This window comes from Diorhabda sublineata, chromosome 4 (genome assembly GCF_026230105.1).
Source record: "Diorhabda sublineata isolate icDioSubl1.1 chromosome 4, icDioSubl1.1, whole genome shotgun sequence".
NCBI classification, from domain to species: domain Eukaryota; kingdom Metazoa; phylum Arthropoda; class Insecta; order Coleoptera; family Chrysomelidae; genus Diorhabda; species Diorhabda sublineata.
The window spans coordinates 26,913,302-26,934,420 of NC_079477.1; the positions used below are offsets into that span (position 1 = coordinate 26,913,302).

Genomic DNA, 21,119 nt, shown 5'->3' on the forward strand with positions numbered 1-21,119 from the left:
CATTTAAAATTCTAAAGTTGATGTCGATACTGAAAAATTGGGATACCCTGTATCAATAATCTTTTTAATACAAAGAACTTTTGTAATTGAAGTTTGTTTGATACCAGCCATTGTCAAAGTCATGGGAAAAGTCGTTAACCAGCAAATATTGAGTCTGCTAACTTCATCAGCGATCATCAATAGATCAACCGGGGGGGGGGGCAATGTCCCCAAGGAATATACTGAATTTATAAAGAAATATGGTGAATCCAGAGCAATAGCACTAGATATAACGAAGGATTTTGATAGAGTTTGGTACACCAACCTTCGAAATAAATTAAGATCGTACAGTTTGTCATCCTCACTTATTGATTGATTTAGTAGCTCCTCAAAGACCGATCCATTTAGATCGTTGATGATGGTCACACCTCAAAAAGGTTTAAGGTCAACGCTGATGTTCCCCAGGGATTCACCTTATCACCGATTCTCTTTTTCATGTACATCAATGATCTACTCGACAAAACTGCAAACTGATAATCAGTAGAAACATCAACATCATTCCGATCCGATCTTGAAAACATTCTGCAGGTGTGGGGTAGAAGCAATCCGATTGAGACCTAGGCTGCGGTTTTTATAAAGAAGGCTGACACTGCGGCTCAGGATTTGGTCCTGTCTTGACATAGAATATCACCATCAACACAAAGTTATAGGTTTTGAGAAAAGTATATGGTTTAACTTTTGTTTGACACCCTGTACCTAACCTGTACTATGAAATGTTCCAAATAAGAAATATAATAAAATATATATTAAAAATGATGACAAATACATTATTCTGCTAAAAGGTACAGATATTTTTGATGATTTATTCCTATATAGAACAAAAAAACAATTTGTTTTATTTTTGAACCGAATTTCTTCAACTAATTTTTTATTCAATTGATCTTTATTTCTAATAGCTCAATTTTCGACAAACAGTCTGCTCTCTGATTAATGACCAAAAACTACTCAGATCTTATCATTGTTTTAAAATTTGTTTCACCAATAAATACAAAACTTTTCAAAACTTCATGAGCCACCACATTTGACAACTGTTATTAACCTTCTAAATGCCGCTTGACATGATCCTTTTGAACCTTGGGCCCTATGTGATATGTTTCCTATGGAGGGTAGGGGTAAGAAGAACCATCTCTGTGCTACAGAAAGTGTCCATCAAATCCTTTACGTTAGGGAGGCGCTACTACAGCATAAGTGTAAATTTTAAATAAAGCGCTAGAAATTTAAGAATAAGGACAGAGAAGGAAAGAAGGAAAGAAATACAACAATTCTTACAAATTCACAATAATTAATTAACATTCGGCGTTATCTCACAGCAGCTTTGATAGATTTTATTCAAAGTTATTATGGACTACGTGAATAGCTTAGATTGTGTATATCAATTAGTGCGATCAATTTAGACATTCGAAGTTACATAAATTCCCATCAAGTTGAAAATCGGTAAAATTGCTTAAAATACAATTGAAAATAAAATTTGAATATTCCCCATAATTTCCGTGTATGGAAAAAATTTTATTCAATGTCAAATGTCAAAAAAAATTAGTTTTTCACAATTTTCGACAAAACGGTGAGTTTTACATAAAAGTACTTTTGACGAAAATTGTAGATCATAAAATTATCTACAAAAAACGTATCAATTCTTTTTGTCCTACAAGCCACTGTTTCTGAGATTGACGGATTGGAACTGTCATAAGATCTCAAATAAATTATCAATAGACGAAGATGCTGCTAAAGTTCGACGATGTTCTTCTGCGGCTTTGGTATTTCTCATGCAATCATTATTGCCATTAAATACGACGGTAAATCTGAAACATTATAACTTTTACAACTTGAATCGTTATATCTCAGAAACGGTGACTCGTAGGACAAAAATTATAAATACGTTTTTTGTAAATAACTTTTTGATCTACAGTTTTTGTCTGAACTATTTTTATCATAAAACTTCCCGTTTTGCTGATAATCGACAAAAACTTTCACCTTGAATAAAATTTTTTCTATATACGGAATTGATGGGGAAGATTCAAATTTTATTTTCAATTGTATTTTAAACAATTTTACTAATTTTTAGCTTGATGGGAATTTATGTAGCTTCATTTTTATTTTTTGGTCTAATTTCACCGGAACAAATATTTCTTCCGACAGGAGCGCCATTCTGGTCTAATTTTTAATTATAATTTACCGTCTACAAACGGACAGTTTTAAAGCTAAGCCCCCATATGAGATGGTCTTCGTAACATCTATCCTCCATAATGTTTGCGGCTGATAGGAATAGAAAAAAATTCAATTTAACCGATTTTTATTATTTTACTTTTTAGAAAATATGAAAATAGACTGTATGCCTCAATAGATTTAGAAAATATTTATAATTAATTTAGAACAAAGAATTTCTATCATCTACAAGAAATTTTGATACAAATATATAGAAGAGCCATAACAGTAATCCATATAAAAGAATATTCTTCGCAACGTCCAAATAATATAACCTAAAAAATATTAAAAGACAATAACTTTATTAATTCCCCAGTGATTACAATGAAGATCACCTTCTAAGAACCTTTCTAGCGTGAGGAAGAGTGGAAGGATCCTCTTTAACACAATATTTTCTAGTAGCCAATATGTAATTTAAAAAATATTTATTATAATCTATCTTTTGTCGATTACTGTAGAATATCTGTTGATCTGTTTCATTCAAAGACTCGTAAATCCTCGTCAACTTATCGTTGTGGAAGTACCAGGGTCTCGTTGTGTAATATTGTAATAATTTCAGTCCTTGACTAACTCTCTTTTGAATACGAATCATACTGAAAACATGTTAAATGCTCAAAAAAAAAATTAGTAAAGTGGGGTCAAAATCCGTTATGTGTCCACAACTCCATTATTTCCATATGGACATAATTGATACTAGGAACTAAGTAGTTAAAAATTTTGAAGAAGTTATACACACTAGTGAACTTAAGGCAATGCGTTTATCTTTTGAGGCAAACGTTTAGGTCTAAAAAATCGCTCTTGAATTGGGGAAAGTGACCTAATATGGAATACCATTTTGTTTTTCTGTTGTAGAAGAAAATCATAACATATCAAGTCATATAGCTGCGCTTAAATTATTGACAGTCTTGTTTTACATATATTAATTTAAAATATGTAGTAGAAATAACTTATTAATAATTTGAAACGAATACCGAAACTACTCTAAAAATTGGACTCCTCCCGCATTGTCCACTGTCCATTCATCTAACAAAGTAGATGTCCCAGGAGTAATACTGTATATTATAATGGACATTGGTAAAGTAGGTGATTCGTGATCTTTCGTTTACAACCTATAAGAAACAGTTCTTTGTTTCTTTGCGAATACCACTGAACGCCCACAGTTCTTTCCGTACCTATCAACATCATATTTACTTTACATATACCTGTTGTATTTGAAAGGGTTAAGAGGTAAGCAGATTTACGAAGATATGCTTAATACCCTTGGTGAACAATGTCTTTCTCTTTCATAAGAGGTAAATTTTCCATTGAAGATGATGACCAATCGGGAAGGCCAGTTTCTGTGTCAGTCCCCGAAAATATCGTTGCAGTTCATGACATGATTTTATAAGTCCGTCGAATTGGGCTAAACCGAATATCTGAAGCACTGAATATTTTGTACGAACGCGTTCATCATATTGCTCACGTCAATTTGGACATTATGGATGGAAATTGCTGCAATATGGATCCCCAAATGTTCGAATGTTGACCAAAAGCGTGCGAGGGTTCGATCTGTGCCCCATTTTAAAAAGATGTAGACTTCTTAAACCGAATTGTTACTATGGATGAGACTTGGGTACATTTCTACGATACAGAAACATAGCAACAATCGATGGAATGGCGACACTCTGGTTCTCCAAGACCTAATAAGTTTCGTGACCAAATATCTGCTGGAAAAGTTCTTGCTTCAGTTTTTTGGGATTGCCATGGAATAATCATAATTGAGTTTTTGGATAAGGGTAGAACAATATTACTATTCGACATTACTGACCACTCTACGGGAAAAAATTAAAGATAAAAGACGCGGAAAGCTATTCAAAGGTGTTTTGTTTTTGCAGTACAACGCCCCTGCATACAAATCTCATGCTGCCATGCAAAAAATTCGTGATTCAAGCTCCGTCAGACTATCATCTCTTCCCTCAACTGAAAAAAAGTTTAAAAGTTCGTAAATTTTGCGTTGCAGGTTTGCTGTAATAAATGTATCCAATTAAAGGGAGAATATATTGAGTTATAAAATATTTTGATTTGGAAATTTTGTTTGGTTCTATAATAGGCTAAGAATTTTTCAATATATCCTCGTATATATAATAGTTAATGTTCAATTCACATGACGGATTTTGACCGAAAGAAACTTAACGAATTGTTTGATAAGTATATTACGTCAAAACTACTGCTATTGATACTTACAAAGGTTTATTGCCGGTTAAAGTCATCAGAAAATCTACGAAATAAGCAGGAATTATGTGGAAAAAGAAGGCGGCTATGCAGTGTACGAAATAATTTGATTTAGCGCTTCCTCCAGGATACCAAAGACATACACTGAATGGATAATCGTATACGTGCTTTCTGCATATTTCTAATGCTTCCCCCCATTTCAATATATCATCCTGAAAAAGTACAAAGAAATTTCCGTTTCGTGAAAATTGATGTCGAAAATGGTATCTTAAGTGGGTTGGGGTACTTAAACCACAAAAAAAATGAAGATTTTTAATATCGTCTCATTTTAGTTTACATATTTTTCTCTAAATTTCCAAAGTTGGGACGATGACCGCCTTGGACGATTGAAATTTCTGAAAATTTTTCATGTTTGGGTACAAAAAAATCGCCGTGGTATAAAACCAGAGAATACGGTTACTGAGTCAGCAGTGCGTAGCCCAATTCAATCAATCTTGTCGAGACGGGACGGACGCGTTATCAGGGTGAAAGAGCACTTTTCCTTTTCCAAATGGGGTGTTTTATTTTAATGTTGCATGAAACCGTCCCAATAGTTCGACATAAAAAAAATTTTGACGATGTCACCTTTCTCCATATAGGCGATATAGATCAGACATTGTAAATACCAAAGAACGTTTAACATCACTTTTCCCCCCGAAAGGACAGTCTTTGCGTCAGATAAATCTATGATTGGACTGTTCCATGGTACTTGGTACGTGCCATGTTTCGTCGACTATCACGAAACGAGGCAGATTGCGCTTAAAAAATATCACACTGGTCTACATGGTTGCGATTGTTGTCCGAAATAAGTAAGCGCAGGACTCACCACGCTAAAAGTTTTCACGTGGTAAAAATTTTGTCCACGTAATCTTTTGAAACGCCTACTGTCACCAGAACAGTCCACGCACTTTAATTTCGCTGCGCGATTTGTCAAAAATATCCTCGGAAACTCCCACTTCCCTAAAAGTCGAATTTGACTGAAAATTCGAAAATAGTCGTCTACAAAAATATACTTTACAAAAAAAATTAAATTATTTTTGCGAACTTCACTCGTAGGTAAAATCATATGAAATCTAGTAAATATTCTGAATTCCATGAAAATGTTATGTACGAGTAATCACGAGTACATAACAGTACGAGTAATTATTATTTAATCATATCAGAATACGCGGTCATCTAGAGCAATAGCACATTAGGTTAGGTTAGGTTAGGTTCGGTTAGGTTAAGAAAGGCTAGATTAGGTTAGGTTAGGTTAATAGTTGAAAGCTTATCGTGAAAAATGTAAGTACTTCTTCCATTTAATATTATAGGTATCAATGACGTGACAGTTGAGCATACTTATAATTTCGTGGTTCCCGATTCCGGTGCATACATCCTACACAAAATATATGGCCGCCGTGATTATCACATGGATGGTTACATCGTGAAATCTTCGTATTAAATGTAATTGTTCATAATTCATAATAAGAAATAAAATAACTTTTTATTATTGTTTAATGAAATCATGAAACAGTAAACTAAAATTATGTTGAAAATGAAAAATATTTTTTTCTGATCACCCCTTAAAAAATATTTACCCTACCATAATATAACTTATTTTGTCCTCTAAAAAGATCTAAAATGTGGCAAAAAATTTTTGGAGTGTTTTTGTGGTGGAACCCCACTTCTAAATATTTACCCAACTTTACTTCATAACAATTTTCTGAATTGTAAAAAATAAAGATACTTAAATTTTGCGCAAAATTCAAATTTTTTGATATACTGTTTAAAAACATTGATATCTGATTATTGCATTTTAACTTTTGGACCATGCTGAACTTTTTATCACAAATATACACAATAATAAAAAAGTTTTTGCTTCTTTTCTTCTGCGGTATAGGACGAATTATTCCCGCTTTTTAATACTTCTTTTATTATTAATACCCATCGTTTTTTTTTTCAATTTGTTTTCGTATTTATTACATTTGATGTATATTTCTGTGAGAGTCCAAAACTCCAGGCATTCTTGAACATTTTTATTGAAATTTGAAAATACAAAAAAAATCTGTAAAACTGATATCGATGCGTTACGAATTTCTATGAAACTAATTCTCATACATACCCTATTAGCTGTGATATTATAAACTTCCACTTCATTTTTCTTCGGCTCTTTACCAACCTTCCACGCAACAGTTAACAAACTATTAATAGCCATATCAACAGGTACAATATCAGCATTATATTCTAAATTACAGTGCATTGTCCTTATCACTCCTTTACCTGCTCCCACTAATATTCCCGTAGGACCATTCAAGTTATCAATCCAACCAGGAATCGGTTCTTTATAAGCAGCAGTTACTACAACAAATTTCTCAATGAAACGATTTGAACGATAGATCAGAAACTGATGATTGATTCCATTGTACTATTTTCTTTTAGAAATAGTCCATACATCTCCAAACGAAGCTGGAAAACTAAGAAAGTATCATAAATCTACGTAGTTTCAATTTACAACTGGATTCCCACTTCACTCTTAAATAGGGTACTTATTAGAATCTAAATAGAAATATTTATCATAATGGGGAATTGAAAGAAATTAAAATAAAGATGAAAAGTTAGAGTGTTTAGAAAACTTTACGCTCGAAGACGTAATTAAAAAGAAAAAACAAAAAGGAAGGAACAAAAACAGGAATTTGCGGGAGAATTTGGAGAAAAGATGACAAACTCCTACAAGGAAATTCATAAACTATCCTTTGGAGACATTCAAAACGCAAGAATTAATAATAATAAGAACTAATCTATAATAATAAAAGGGGCAGAAGAAGATATAATAGCAAACGAAGAAGATATAGAAAGATGAAGACAATATTTTAGAGATCTTTGAGAAAAAGAAGCGGAATCCAAAGAGACGGAAGGACAAGCAGAAGAAGTCGAAACTTGAAATTTAAAAGTTGGAATAAATACAAAAAAATTGATACCAAATGCTATGGTTATTTTGATGTGAAAAAACAAGTCGGGTGACTTTCCTATTTGCTTCAGATTTATACAGGGTCATTCACGGGAACCTGATGTTTTTGAAGTGGGTTGTACGCGGGCGCGCATGGTGTAGTTCATAGTATTATTAAAATTTCAGTCATTGAGATGGAGCCGTGGATACTAGACCAACGTTTGTACGCGTATGACAGTTTTTTGCGAAATGACAAATCCGTAACTGCTGTCCAGCGAGATCTCCGCTGTCAGTTTAATATCCATAGTAATGCAAGTGTCCCTTCTCGTAACACAATATTGCGATGGGTAAACAACCTTCGAACAAGTGGATCAATATTGAAGAAAAAACCACCGGGTCCCCAACGATTTGTAATGACAAAATTGTAATCGCTGCTGGGAATCTTGCTCTTTTAACTGCTGTACGACGGCTAACTGGAAATTTAGATCTGTATGCAGAATTTGTTTTATCGTACATGTGCTCATTTGAAGTGCTATTGAATGTCTCTGAGTAGAGCGGCGTGGGCTCCTGACAAAGGCTTCCCTTACTCGTTCAATGTTCTCCGGAGCGCTAGCAGTTCGTTGGGGACCCGGTCGTTTCTTCTTCAATATTGATCCACTTGTTCGAAGGTTGTTTACCCATCGCAATATTCTGTTACGAGAAGGGACACTTGCATTACAATGAATATTAAACTGACGGTGGAAATCTCGCTTAACAGCAGTTACGGATTTTGTCTATTAGAACTAGTCTTTTATCTGACGCAAATTATATATTATATATATTATATTGCCATCCGTTTATTCAGTTTTTACCACATGCTGACAAAACTTGATGCAATGTTTCTACTGGTATAATTGTATTCTGGATAATTTGCTACCTTGTCCTACGTATAAAATCTTGAGTAGTTTTAAAGGCATTAACATTGCCGTTTGGCAATGTTAATGCCTTTATTAAATTACCGCGTTAAGTCGTGGCTACACCTACGGTTAACGTCGATTATCGCGATAATTAATGGTTATTCTCGTTAGCGTGTCCCCAAAGTTAGTGATATAAACAAACGTATACAGATACAGAAAAAGTATTTATTATTAAAAAACTGTTGAACCAATTGTCTACATAGCTTCCGAAATTTTGAAAAGAACTTGTCATAGCGTGACACAAGCTTCATAAAAGAGGTTATTTTCTGTTTTTCAACCATGTGGTAACATTTTCTTTCAGCTGGCATTGATTGTTTGTCCTCCTGGTAAGGAATCCATCAGCGAAATGCGTTTACTGTCCCAAGAAAACAGTGCACATGAGTTTTAAAGGTCTCAAGATTTGTTTAAGCTTAACTTCAGTTAGGGACAAAGTGTGCCTCTATTCCTTTAACTTCTGGAGTGTTGTAGGATATCCAAATTTCATCCCCGTGACTATCGAGAAAAACATCATTACTCTACATCTTGATTGTAGCGTGTCATAAATTATAGTTGTAAAGTATAGTAGTAAATTATGTAGCCCATCTGTTGTTTTTTGTGTTGTTCAGAATATATTTTGGGTACCCAACGTAAACAAAATTTTGATAATGGTGGGCCAATTTCATGAATTTGTGACCATTTGTGGCCGAAGTCCCTTGAACAGCCTTTGACTTGAACTTTTTGACGTTATTAGACCAACCGTGAGGCTTGCCCACGTGTTTAAACCTCGCCAGTGTGACTGCATTCATAGATGACGTGGTCTGTCGTTTCTACGTTCTCGGTGTACCAGCGAAATTCTGGTCCATGGTGCCCATAATGTGAAGATAGCGTCTTAGATAACCGTTTCGGGTTAAAAGTCCAGTTACTAGTCGAGTTTCGCGCCTATTTAAATGAAACAGTTATTTGGTGAGAGATGCAGAATGCCCATCTATGTGTGACTTAGCTTGTCTCATACCGGGTGTCTCTATCCATCTCAGTAGAGCCTGTTTTGCAAGCAAACCGTAGAGATATCTCAAGAATGAATTCCATAGCAAGAACAGTAATAATAAAATTACAGTTTTGCTTAAGCTTCTCTTCATTTGGGTCTATCAGTTCACCAAAGACGTTTCTCATCGTGCATCTGATCACGAACTATCTGACACATCTTCAAATAATTGGAATCTGATTGAATCACTCCTAGCATTTTGTCCGTAAATTTCACAGGTTTGCTAATAAATTTCTCTTGGTTCAACTTTATTTGCACTTAGAAAACGAATCACAGATCAGATTTCGGCAACATTTTCAATGATAGCTGATATCATAAAGAAGCACTACAAAGAACACGTTGGCAGCAGCGATCTCAAAATGGCATACATTTCTTCTGTTTGAGTCAGAGTAACTGCAGTGCATGCTTGGAACTGTGATCGCAGCGCTGCCGCTGGTAGAAATAGAAACGGAATATACTTTGTATCATGTTAAGAATGAATTGGGCGTCAGTTCCTCAATATACTAACCTAATGATGGTCTAGTGATGACAATGGGTATTTTTTGACTATATTCAGCAACAAGATGTTCTGTTAGTCCCTTTGTATACGCATAGCTGTTAGGATATTTACGTAAAATAGTCGGAGCTAAAGCTGCCAAAAGATCGTCGCTCATCCAATTGGCTAGATCCAGCATTTTTCTGGAAAATACAATTTCAATTTTTGCTAAACATCATAATCGAAATTTGATTACCTTGGTTCTTGTGGAGCTTCGTACAGTTTTTCTTCCAATTGTGTAACGTCGCAATGACAATAAGAAGTCGAAACGTGTACGAAAACTTTCAGTTTTTCTAATTTACACAACCATTCGAGAACATTCAAAGTACCACCTGTATTTAAAAGTATTGCTGATTTGATTGGTTGATCGAATTTTACATTTGCTGCCATGTGGAATACGCTAGTTACAGTTTTTTCTAAAAATGTTTGATCTTCTGGTGACATTCCGCAGTTTTGTAATGTAATATCTCCACCAATACATTTCAGTTTTTGCAGAATACTTTTTGCGTCAATTTGTTGCTTGACGTTATCAAAAATCTAAATATAAAAATATGTTAGAATGAAAACATCATTAGTGTTACAGGTAGATAATAAGTTTGACCCGACCAGCTAATCTGCACCGCTCTTGGAACGATTTAAATCACATTTTAGCGCAGCAATCTCTAGTTATGCACAGTTCTTGTAATAGTACCTGCTGTCATCCGGAGACGGTTCACGAGTCTAAAAACAGAATCGTTCGTAACACGCAAGCTCTATTGCGCAGAATCGTCACTGTACCAAAGACGAATCTTTGACGGCCTGGAACAAATCTAAATAGGCGCTCGCGTTGGGAGTTAACTGTCCATTGGATTTTTGAAGATCAAAGGGATGAGTTTAAGGTGCTTAAACATACAAAGTGAATTCTTATTAAAAATGACTTTGTATTAGGACAAATGAATTAGTTTTGGAATTTCTAGAACTGCATCAAGCAGAGCCGGAACTAACTTGAAGCTTTAGGGGAAGTTAAGCACTTTTCATTACAAAAAAAGAGTTCTAGCAACAATTCTGCTCATTTTCCACAAGTTTACAATATCCTTGCTTTTCAAACCACATTTCCCGATTACATACACTAGCCACAACATTGCATATTTAAAGAATAGAGAGAAAATTTTTCACTTCCTTAAGTAGTAACTCTTTAAGAAGTCATTTCGCAATAGCACTAGGAATAATAAGGTCTAAAACTCAACAAAACACATAGAAACTTACAGAAAAAACATTTGTTGACCCCATGACAGACATTTTTCAATGGGCATCATCTTATTTTGACAATTCACTATTTTACTCAATATTCAAATATTCTCGGCTGCGCATGTTATCACAAGTTTCAGAATTTAGACAAGAATACTGCATTCGAATGTGAGTTAGTAATACAATATTAATTCCACCCCTTTCACTATTTCTTAAACAAACAAAATTGAAACTAGCGCAACTCTAAGAAGCTTTAAAACTTTCATTAATGGTGAGTAAAAATCAATCTATCAAATAATACCTACTGGAGAGTTTAGAAATTCTTCTAGCCTCTGCGTAGAGTTTTTGCCCTTCTTATTTCTGATTACCATGTAGACGGCTGCTACATCTGGACAAGATCTGAGTATTTTTTCTACCAATATCTTCCCCATGAACCCAGTAGCTCCGGTAACAAGAACATGCTGACCTTTATACCATTCTGCTATTTCTGAAGTTTCCATTATTGTGAAAAATACTTGATGAAAATTCTAAATAAAATCTATAAGTTAAGAAAATTTCAGTGTTTTGGTCAGTCATTCTGATGAAAAACAATAAATATAATGATTGTATTGATAACTAATAATTAACTTTTAATCATTTTATAATTGCCACCGACAAGTTAAAGATTTAATAAATTCTCTTAAAGAATTTGATCTGACTGAGTGAACATAATTAAATACCCATGAAATGAATGTTACTAAACAAAAAGTGAAAATTAATTGTGTGATGAAATTGTCGACTGCAATAAGCAATTTTACCAACCAAAGTAAAATATGTAATTATAAAAATCACTGGTTCTTATAGTTATGGAACTGTTACTCAATTGTACTATAATCACAATTGTCTAGTATTTAATTTGATTATTTATTTCCAGCGGGCTTTATGCTTTTATGACTATAACCTCAAACTGGAGCAACAGTCAAGTCAATGGAAAATGCCATCGTGAGCCGGTCAAAAAATGTCAAATCAAGCATCGAAACAATGTTGATTTACTTTTATCCGTAGTTCAGGTCATAGCATCAATCAAAGCTTTTATTTGAAAGCGTTAACAACAAAAAATTAAATTAGATACGAGAATCACCAATGTTGCAGCTGTTTTTGCTCATAAGCCTCTTGTAATTAGTTCTTTTATTTTTAATATATTATTCTGATTGTCAACAAGTTTTATCAGTAAATTTCTAACCTCGAGAGTAAAATTTCTGCCTCACATCTTATCATTAATATTTTTCATTTCTTTAGAATAAATTTCACTCACAAAAAACCAATAAAAAAAATCGGAAACCAAAAATATTTTGATTCAGATGCCAGACCTCAAATTTCTATCATATGGTATATATGGGATATCATCCAGTGGTATCATCATGAAACTCTTTACATAGACTATTGGTGATAAAAAAAATCGATTTATCATATCGATTTTATGCGGAAACATTCACTTCCGGAGATACCGGAAGTGGCTATTATCTCAGGAAGGCTAACAGACATCGAACTATGCATAACTGTTCGATAGATCTCATCAAGATCTATCTGTGTATGAAAAGTCATGATGATTGACGCATATACAGAAGAGTTTTTGTGAAAAAGTATGCAAATGCATCATTTTTATGAAAAAAGCTCGTAGCTCCAGGAAGCATAATTCATACAGCTGGCTGGCTAGCCTATCGATGCATGGGTTTCATACCCAAAGAATTGAGGCCAGCTGGAGACCTCTGAGAACATTCTTCCGCGATAGGAATGTACCTTGGAGAAGATTGGGAGGACATAATCATAGAATATACATGGCGACGAGAATGTCGTAAATCTGAACCAAAAATAGACCCAATCGTTTCATTAATAGAAGAAATCAGAAGAGATTTTCAAATTTAAAAGTTATAGATTGAAATTCAATTAAAATACTTGATACAAGAAAATTATTTTTCATTAGCTTTATTTCTGTTTCTAGCACAATCTAACCTAACCTTACAAAAATTACTAAATTTTCATTTTACCTATTGATATTTCGTGAAATAATGCATCAGAAACTCTTCTGCGCACGCGTCAGTCATCATGACTTTCCACACTCAGATAGATCTTGATGAGATCTATCGAACAGTTATCCTTGGTTCAATGTCTGTTAGCCATTTCCGGTAACTCCGGAAGTAAATGTTTCCGCATAAGATCGATATGATAAATCGATTTTTCCTATCATCAATAGTCTATGTATGGAGTTACATGATGAACGTTGTGGGGTGGCTCATCATCCACTTAACTGATTATTCGCCAGTTGAAACTAAGAGATAACTCTCACAAAATTTGATTATATTTAGATTCCTTTCATTTTACAAATATAAATGGTGTGAATCGTGATATTAAAGTCCAGCAAGGTCAAGACAGGTCATAGAAATAGAGTTCAGTGTACTACTTACTTGATAAACTATATATTTATAAATCAAGGTAATTGGTTATTTATTATATTACTGAGAAGGTAATGGTACTTCGGGTGCTCTTGACCAAATGTAGTTGTGTAAACAATATGTTTAACTAGTCAGAAGTAAAATATATTCTAAGTGTTATTAGTAGTGTATTAAAATCCCAGGAACATGCAAATTTTCGTTATATAACGTTTTGTAAACAAAATTGAAACCAAATATATTTTTTTAAATAATTCCTGTTATTTCTGTATTGTCCCCCGTATTTATTTCAATCATAAACAAGGTTTATAAGGCTATTAAACGAAATAAGATTTTTTCAGTAATACGTAATATCATATAAATTTGGTTGTGTGATTTAATATTGATAGAATAATTTTCTACGAGGGATGCTACTTAAGTTTCAAGATATAGGCAACAATGATAAGAATATATCAAATCTAACACTGTCATCGTAAAGTTTGACATTTTTAAAGGTGAACGTACTTAGAAAGTGTTGTTATACGAGGGCTATTTGAGTTGTTTACAGATACTTGAGAGATTTCCCTGATTTTCCGAATTCAATCGTGATCGCACTTCGCTACCGGCTAAATTTCGTGATTGAGATTGAGTGAGATTGAGGAATACTTAAGCATTAACTCGCATACCTTCAAGCTTATATCGATTGGTGCGAAAAAATTCAAATGGAGTCGTCAAAAGATCGTGTCAAACGAATACGAGCCAAATCGAACAAAAGTTGATCGTGCACGAAGCACTTCGAAGCAAATGGTCGCTTGTTTCGGAATAACTGGACATGTCGTCTCTATTCCATTAGAGCAACGTAGAACGGTCAATTCTGAATGGTACACCATCATTTGTTTGTCAGATATGTTCGAAGACGAATAATTCTTCACCACGACAATGCGAGCTATCACACATCAGTTCAAACAAAAATTTTTTTGAACAGTCAAAACATAGAATTGATGGGTCACCCGCCGTATAGTCCTTGTTTGGCACACATTGATTTCTTCTTATTCCCGCAGATCAAAAATATATTGCGAGGTCAATGTTTTTCTAAACCTATCTCAGAACTTAAGTAGCAGCCCTCGTATATTCCTAGACGTACAGAATTGTTGGTTAATCTCTCAGTCCTTCCTCATTTACATTTTATGATTTATTTTAATCGATGTTTTTCTAATAAAATTTTTAATAAGAAGGTCTGAATATTAACTTTTTTCTCTCGAATATATTTTCTATATTTCTAGCTTTTCTCGCCATTCATGTGAAAGTTATAAATAGTAAATGCGTATAAATAAAATAAAAACCAATTGTTGATTTTGTAACTCTTACTAAATATTATATAATAGTTAACGTGACAATGACCGAAAACATTAGTTCGTAGTACAAAGAAAATCTTGATGCTTAGTAAATAAATATTACATGAATTTCTTTTAAAGATCGTAAAGGTCAAACAGATACGTGTTTACCAACACACAAACATACATGTTTCTAACAAAAAACAGGTTCTTAGTAAAAAAACGATTGAGAATTGAGAAATAAAAGAAAATACTAGTAAACTTGATTGAAAAGTCCGATTAAAGCATCGTTTATAGAAAAAAGAAATTGTAATTGAAAATTATTTTTTACAATCGTCGTATCCAGTATTCTGACCTCAAAATTAATTTGAAAAACTTTTCTCTTTGTCCCTAAAAATACCTCATCAAGCATCAGTTTTCAGTCGATAGATATAGTTCTTCTAATATCAATTGCAAAAGACTATTTTTGCGAGGAACAATCAATATTCTATAAATACGCACGGCACCCCTGTATAAAATTCGGTAAACATTTAACAAACCATCAGTCCACGTGGACTCATCACCTCCACTGTTTACCAATGAAAACATCGAATCGCAAACGTAAATGCATTTCTATTGGCCGAAGCTATCGGAAGGCGAATGTACACAATTTCTTTGAAATATTCCTGCTAGACATTCCACGATAAGCAGTAGCGTGGCATGGTGAGATTTATTCAATTCATAAATTTCTTTAAATAAATAAAAATATGGCGTTTTAGATCATGGGCGAATGAAAACAATGAAATTGCAGTGTAGTGAGAATAGAGACAGGTATGAATTTAATAATAAAGATTTAGATATATCTACAAACCCGGCAAGTTATTTTAAATATATTCGAATATTTTAAATATTCAGCAATCTGATAATGTAATCATAATAAGAATAAAAATAAGAATTAACTAGAGTAAATGAATTTTCCATTTATCGAGTAGTTACGAAAGGGGTTGCTGTGGATCATTCACTGAAACAAAAAATATGTAAAGAAAACACAAAAAACTTAATAAACAGATGGCAATAACCGAATCGTCAAGGATCGTTCGATAGCGACAAGATTATTTGCGTCAGATAAAAGACTACCGAAGTACTAATATACGAATGGAGGGCTCAGTTAACGTCTGGTACCCTGTTTAAACCAAACGCCTTTCAAGTAGGTACATTTCACTCGTCTATTTACGTTATATAATTTAATATTCAGTTATAGCAAGTTAATAATGATTCGATTGCCTTTTAACGAATAATTTCTCGCATAAGATATACATATTTTCAAAAGTATTTATAAAAATAATAAATTTATGGTAGATCAAACAAAATTTTCGGCAACGATTTTTATAATCTGCAATTGATATTGGAAAAACTATACCACGTGATTGGGGTACTAGGAAGAAACGACGTTAGTACCTCAAATTCGGAGGTGATTGAGAAAATTAAAGCTAAAATTAGAAATGAATATTTTCACAGATATATTAATGGAACCACCGATTTTAGAGAAAGTTAAATTGCTCATTTATTGGTGTTCGAAATTCTACCGAAATATTACATCACTGCTTAAAGAGTTGGGAAAAATAAACGCACTAACATTTGTACAAGAGGCTTCTCCAACATTTTTTCTTCCTACTGCTATTCCTGGAGATAAATTTTTAATCAGTTTGTCAGTTAAAGGACCGGAGATGAAAAAAGCTGGGCAAAATTTGAAACTCTTTTACCCCCAACTTAAAACATGTAACAGGTGTAGTTCACGCTTCGAATAAGATTGCTGAAGAAATATTTTCCTCTCGTAAATACTTTAATTTCATAATTTCATAAATGGAAGGGTTCAGCTCTATAAAAAAATATTCCCTCTTAACCTATTATTTTTAGCTAATTTTTTTTGTTATTTATAGCGTTTTCTGCGACCTTCCGTCTGTCTGTAGCGAGTTTGGATTTTTTGTGTTTAATTCCTGTATAGCTTTGGATGTGACGAAACGAAAGAAATTTTAGTTAAATCAACCAAAATGTGATACCATTGGACAAATGATCTCAAATGACATGAATTGACGTGAATCGACATCAATAGACATCATAAGACATCGATCAGCATCAAATGTCAATAGACTTCAATGTCTTCAATGGACGTCAATGTATGTCGTTTGAGGCCTTTTTTCATTTCATAAATCCCGTTATTATGAGAATTGTCATTGTCAAGAAATAATGATGACAAAATGATTACATAAATGACATTTTTCTCATTTTATGTTTCATGGAAACTTCTTTTTATGAATTAAGGTTTTTGATAATATTTATTGATTGCTAACGGTAAAAAAGTCCCACGCCGAGAGTTCGACGACTTTTTATTTGTTACAATATGGGACACTTGGTTGGAAATCGCTGTTTTTATTCCGAGAATTTTTGTCAACTAAAAGTTTCAATTTCAGGATTCTCTTTCGAAATCCCTCACGCAATTATTCGAAAATACAGAAACAAAACAACTTATAAAAATCAATAATTGCTTTGTTACTATAATAATAACCCAAATAGAGGAATCTGATTTGCCATTAATCCAAAGCATGAAACTAACAATCTAATGTTAAATGTTTGATTGATGATTTCAATTTCTTAACCAAATATCTAATATTTTGGAGGAAGAATTTACTGAATCCGTTTATTTGATTCCTGCAATAATTAGCAATTATAGAAACGTCCCTACCACATCAGTTGATGTGGAAAGAAATTTTTTTATTTATAAATTTTTATATTCAGACAGGAAACAAATTTTGCTGTAATTAATGCATATTGACGTTTAGTTTAGTCAAAAATATACGCATTAGAATTTTTTTGCATATTTTTAACATTTTCGTACATATTTTAACTAAATTATTTGTATATTTATGCCAATATTTTGGGTTTTCTATTTGCATATCTTGTTATCTTATGTATTACATATAATCGATTATTATTTTTCACTCGTTATTCGGCTCAATACTTAGGAAACCACTGGGAGCTACGCTTACGTGATTTTTCAATGATTTTTTCATGATATTAGTATTCATTTCTTTCGTTTGCTCTATGCTTTTTATTCGTCTATGTTGCGACACAATATAAAAAAGAAGAGGAAGGAGTTTGGGTTTTTTCATTCATTATTCATGATCGTGATGTAGCGTACACGAAAATTAAAACTTTCCGTTTAATAAAATATAATAATTTAATAATAATCCAGAAAGATAAAACACAATAACTGACGTTGTTAATTACACAATAGATTTCGTCTTATTACTCGTAACATAATCGATTATTTTCTAATATCTTGTGATGTAACTGATTGATTCAATTACCAAATATGTTCATTTTTATCTCGAAGGTGTTATTAACGACTACAGTATAAGACCTACGTTAAAAATAATTGATTTGTGGTATGTAGTTGTTAGGCTCTAATAATCCAACCTACCTTATGTATGTTTCCTATAAAAAATTATTTATTTCTTTTATAATGGTTTGGGAACAGTTAGTGGCTGACATTAAATTTTCAATTATTTTTGTTAATTTAAATTTCATAATAAATTTTAATATATACAACAATTTATACAAATATATCTCGAATTTTATTAAGGACGAATTTTGAATTGGAAAATGAATTAGCTAAATACTATAAGGGGACCCTGACCGAAATATATTAGCTAACAAATTGAGAAATCTTTTGTTATATAAAATTCAAAAACTTCCAACGCCTCAGATCAGATTTCAATATCAATGACGAATATTTGTAGATCGTTAGAAAATGACCTTGATCAAGATTCGTTAGGTAGGAACCATTAAAATCCTTTTTATGACGTAATCATGAATTAGTTATTGATTACTAATAAATGAATATCATTAAACAAGAATATCTTTTTATAAACAGATTAAAATCACACAAAAAAACCTCTTAGAAAGAATAAACGTATACCGAAAAATAAGTAAAAGTTACACAAGATAAATAAAAAACTGGAATTTATTTTGTACTAATCCTCAAAGGACAGTAAAAATGCTCGGTTTGAAGTTTAATTCTGGTTTTTATGTATTTTTAATACAATAAATTAAAATGTGAAATATATTATTCAAATTCTGTAATAAAAAAAATTTTCGTGATTTTAAAAAGTATTTCCTACATCCTCCATTTAGTAGCTTTCTTTTTAAATAATAGAAACAAATATAGATTCTCACAAATATACTGATTTTAATTTTACTATTTAAAGAACAACTATCATTTGAAGTATTACGTTTGATTGTTAGGTTTTAATTGATCAGAGATACCTAAAAAAGTTGAATGAACTAACTATAAACATTTTTATGATATGTAATTATAAAAAATTGAGAAATACGATATAACTATCTTTTTACCACTGATTTTCCTTAGTAAACTTTAGCGAATTTACTTAGATTTGTCAAAATATCGTTAGTTTTTAAGAAAAAAACATCAAGTATCTGAAATTTGCTTTTATTTTGCCAAAATATGCTTGAATTTTGTTTATTTTTGAAAAATTCACAGAAAAACAAAAAAACAAATTATATCTACATTAATACATCCGTTAAGAGTTCTGGTTACTCTTAGTTAGTCCTAAAGTTTCGAAAAAAAAAAAAGAATTTTTGCAACCCAAAAATATCATATTTTGTACATTGTATGGGACTGCTAAGGGCATTAAACAATATAGAAGAAAGTGATCGAACCATCTTTATGAAAAAATTACAAAAGTGAATAAACTTTTAGAATTATCTGTGGCATTAATTTTGTAAATCATATATACATGATGTCCCACGACGAGTTAAAACTATCTGTATATGTTATGTATATGTTACTCTTAGTAACATCATGAACATTTCTACGTTTGGGTTTCCAGATACCATTTTGTTAACTTGTAACTTTGATATTTTGAATGGAACATCCTATGTATTAATACATTTTTGAAATTTTCTTAAAATTTTAGTATACTTTTGTCTAAAAACTTTCTTCGAAAAATGCATACTTTCTGAGTTATTAATTTTTTAAGAAAACTTTGACCGTTGCAGACTCTTATAAATTTTTTTTTCGAGGATACTTTTAAAGATAAGAAAATGGTTTTTGTCCGGTTGCTTCAAGCAAGATCAGACGTATTCGAATCTATGTTGAAAAATTTTTCATTTTATACAGGATGTGTATAAAAAGTGTTCAAAATTTAACTTCATAAATATCAAATTCTTTATTTTTTTAAACAGAACCACCCGGATTTTTCTATTTTAATGCATTCAGGAGTAAGAAATAAGGCAAATCCACGTATACTTTCCTATACCTAAACCTTACCGTTATCCAAATACTGAATGTTTTCTGTAATCTGTAAAGGGTCTGCAACAGTCAAATTTTTTACAAAAAAATTAATAACTCAAAAAGTATGCATTTTTCGAAAAAAGTTTTTAGGCAAAAGTGTACTAAAATTTTCCTAGATCTCAAAAATGTATTATACGGTGTTATATTTAAAATAACAAAGTTACAGTCGATTTCCGGCCATCTTTGAAAATATTTGAGTTGAAAAGATTGTATCCGAAAACCCAAACCTAGAAATTTTCATGATTCTACTATAAGCATTTTGCTATATACAGATAGTTTTGGGACACCCTGTGTACATAAAAAAAATTTTTAATCAAACCCCCAGAAAGGTTCAATCACATTCTACTAACCATTACTCAATGCCCTTAACAATCTCATACAGTATGCAAATAATCGTCATATTTTGAGTTTTCCTCTACGTATCTCTTCTATATCGCTCTTTTTCAGGACACCCTGTATATGAAAAAAAATCAGTATACTGAAACCGAAAATATATTTATTGAGTTTTTCTGCTTTCCTCTCATTTTAAATATATATTAATTTATTTAATTAAGTGTAGAATTTTAAGCGGGGTTTTAAAAAAAGTGCTTTTCTATTAAATTATATTTTCAACTTACATATTCTCCAAATTCCCGTCACTAAAAATGTACCAAATTTTCTAAGTCAAATCCACCAAATCACAATCGCGTTACGAACAATGACTGGTGCCATTTTCTAATAATAAAGAAGGTAGCGTAAGATTTGCAGGTGTTCAGAATGGGGAGATACTGATTTACAACCGCGTTGATAAATTGTTGATTCCTAAGCATGTGTGTAAGATAAGATTTAGATCTTCTTACCCTCACTCGCTTTCTAGGATCGTTAGATT

At 32.3% G+C, this 21,119-nt stretch overlaps 1 protein-coding gene across 1 annotated transcript; it reads right to left on the reverse strand.

Moving 5' to 3' along the window:
- Positions 1 to 2,377: 2,377 nt before the first annotated feature.
- Positions 2,378 to 21,003, reverse strand: LOC130442857 (putative fatty acyl-CoA reductase CG5065). Its single transcript, XM_056777240.1, has 8 exons — positions 20,869 to 21,003; positions 11,462 to 11,694; positions 10,126 to 10,466; positions 9,903 to 10,072; positions 6,593 to 6,828; positions 4,465 to 4,664; positions 2,577 to 2,834; positions 2,378 to 2,516 (listed from the first exon to the last, which is right to left on the reverse strand). Exons 2-8 carry the CDS (start codon positions 11,654 to 11,656, stop codon positions 2,405 to 2,407), a joined length of 1,512 nt encoding a protein of 503 aa, XP_056633218.1. The 5' UTR covers positions 11,657 to 11,694; positions 20,869 to 21,003; the 3' UTR covers positions 2,378 to 2,404.
- Positions 21,004 to 21,119: the final 116 nt, after the last annotated feature.

What these genes read in the sequence shown, in the direction of transcription:
- LOC130442857 (XM_056777240.1), bottom strand. Translation starts at nt 11,656, where the DNA reads ATGGAAACTTCAGAAATAGCAGAATGGTATAAAGGTCAGCATGTTCTT. An exon ending in ATAATATCACAGCTAATAGG is followed by an intron (nt 4,665 to 6,592) that starts GTATGTATGAGA and finishes GTACTTTTTCAG; the next exon opens with GATGATATATTGAAATGGGG. An exon ending in TTAACCGGCAATAAACCTTT is followed by an intron (nt 2,835 to 4,464) that starts GTAAGTATCAAT and finishes ACATGTTTTCAG; the next exon opens with TATGATTCGTATTCAAAAGA.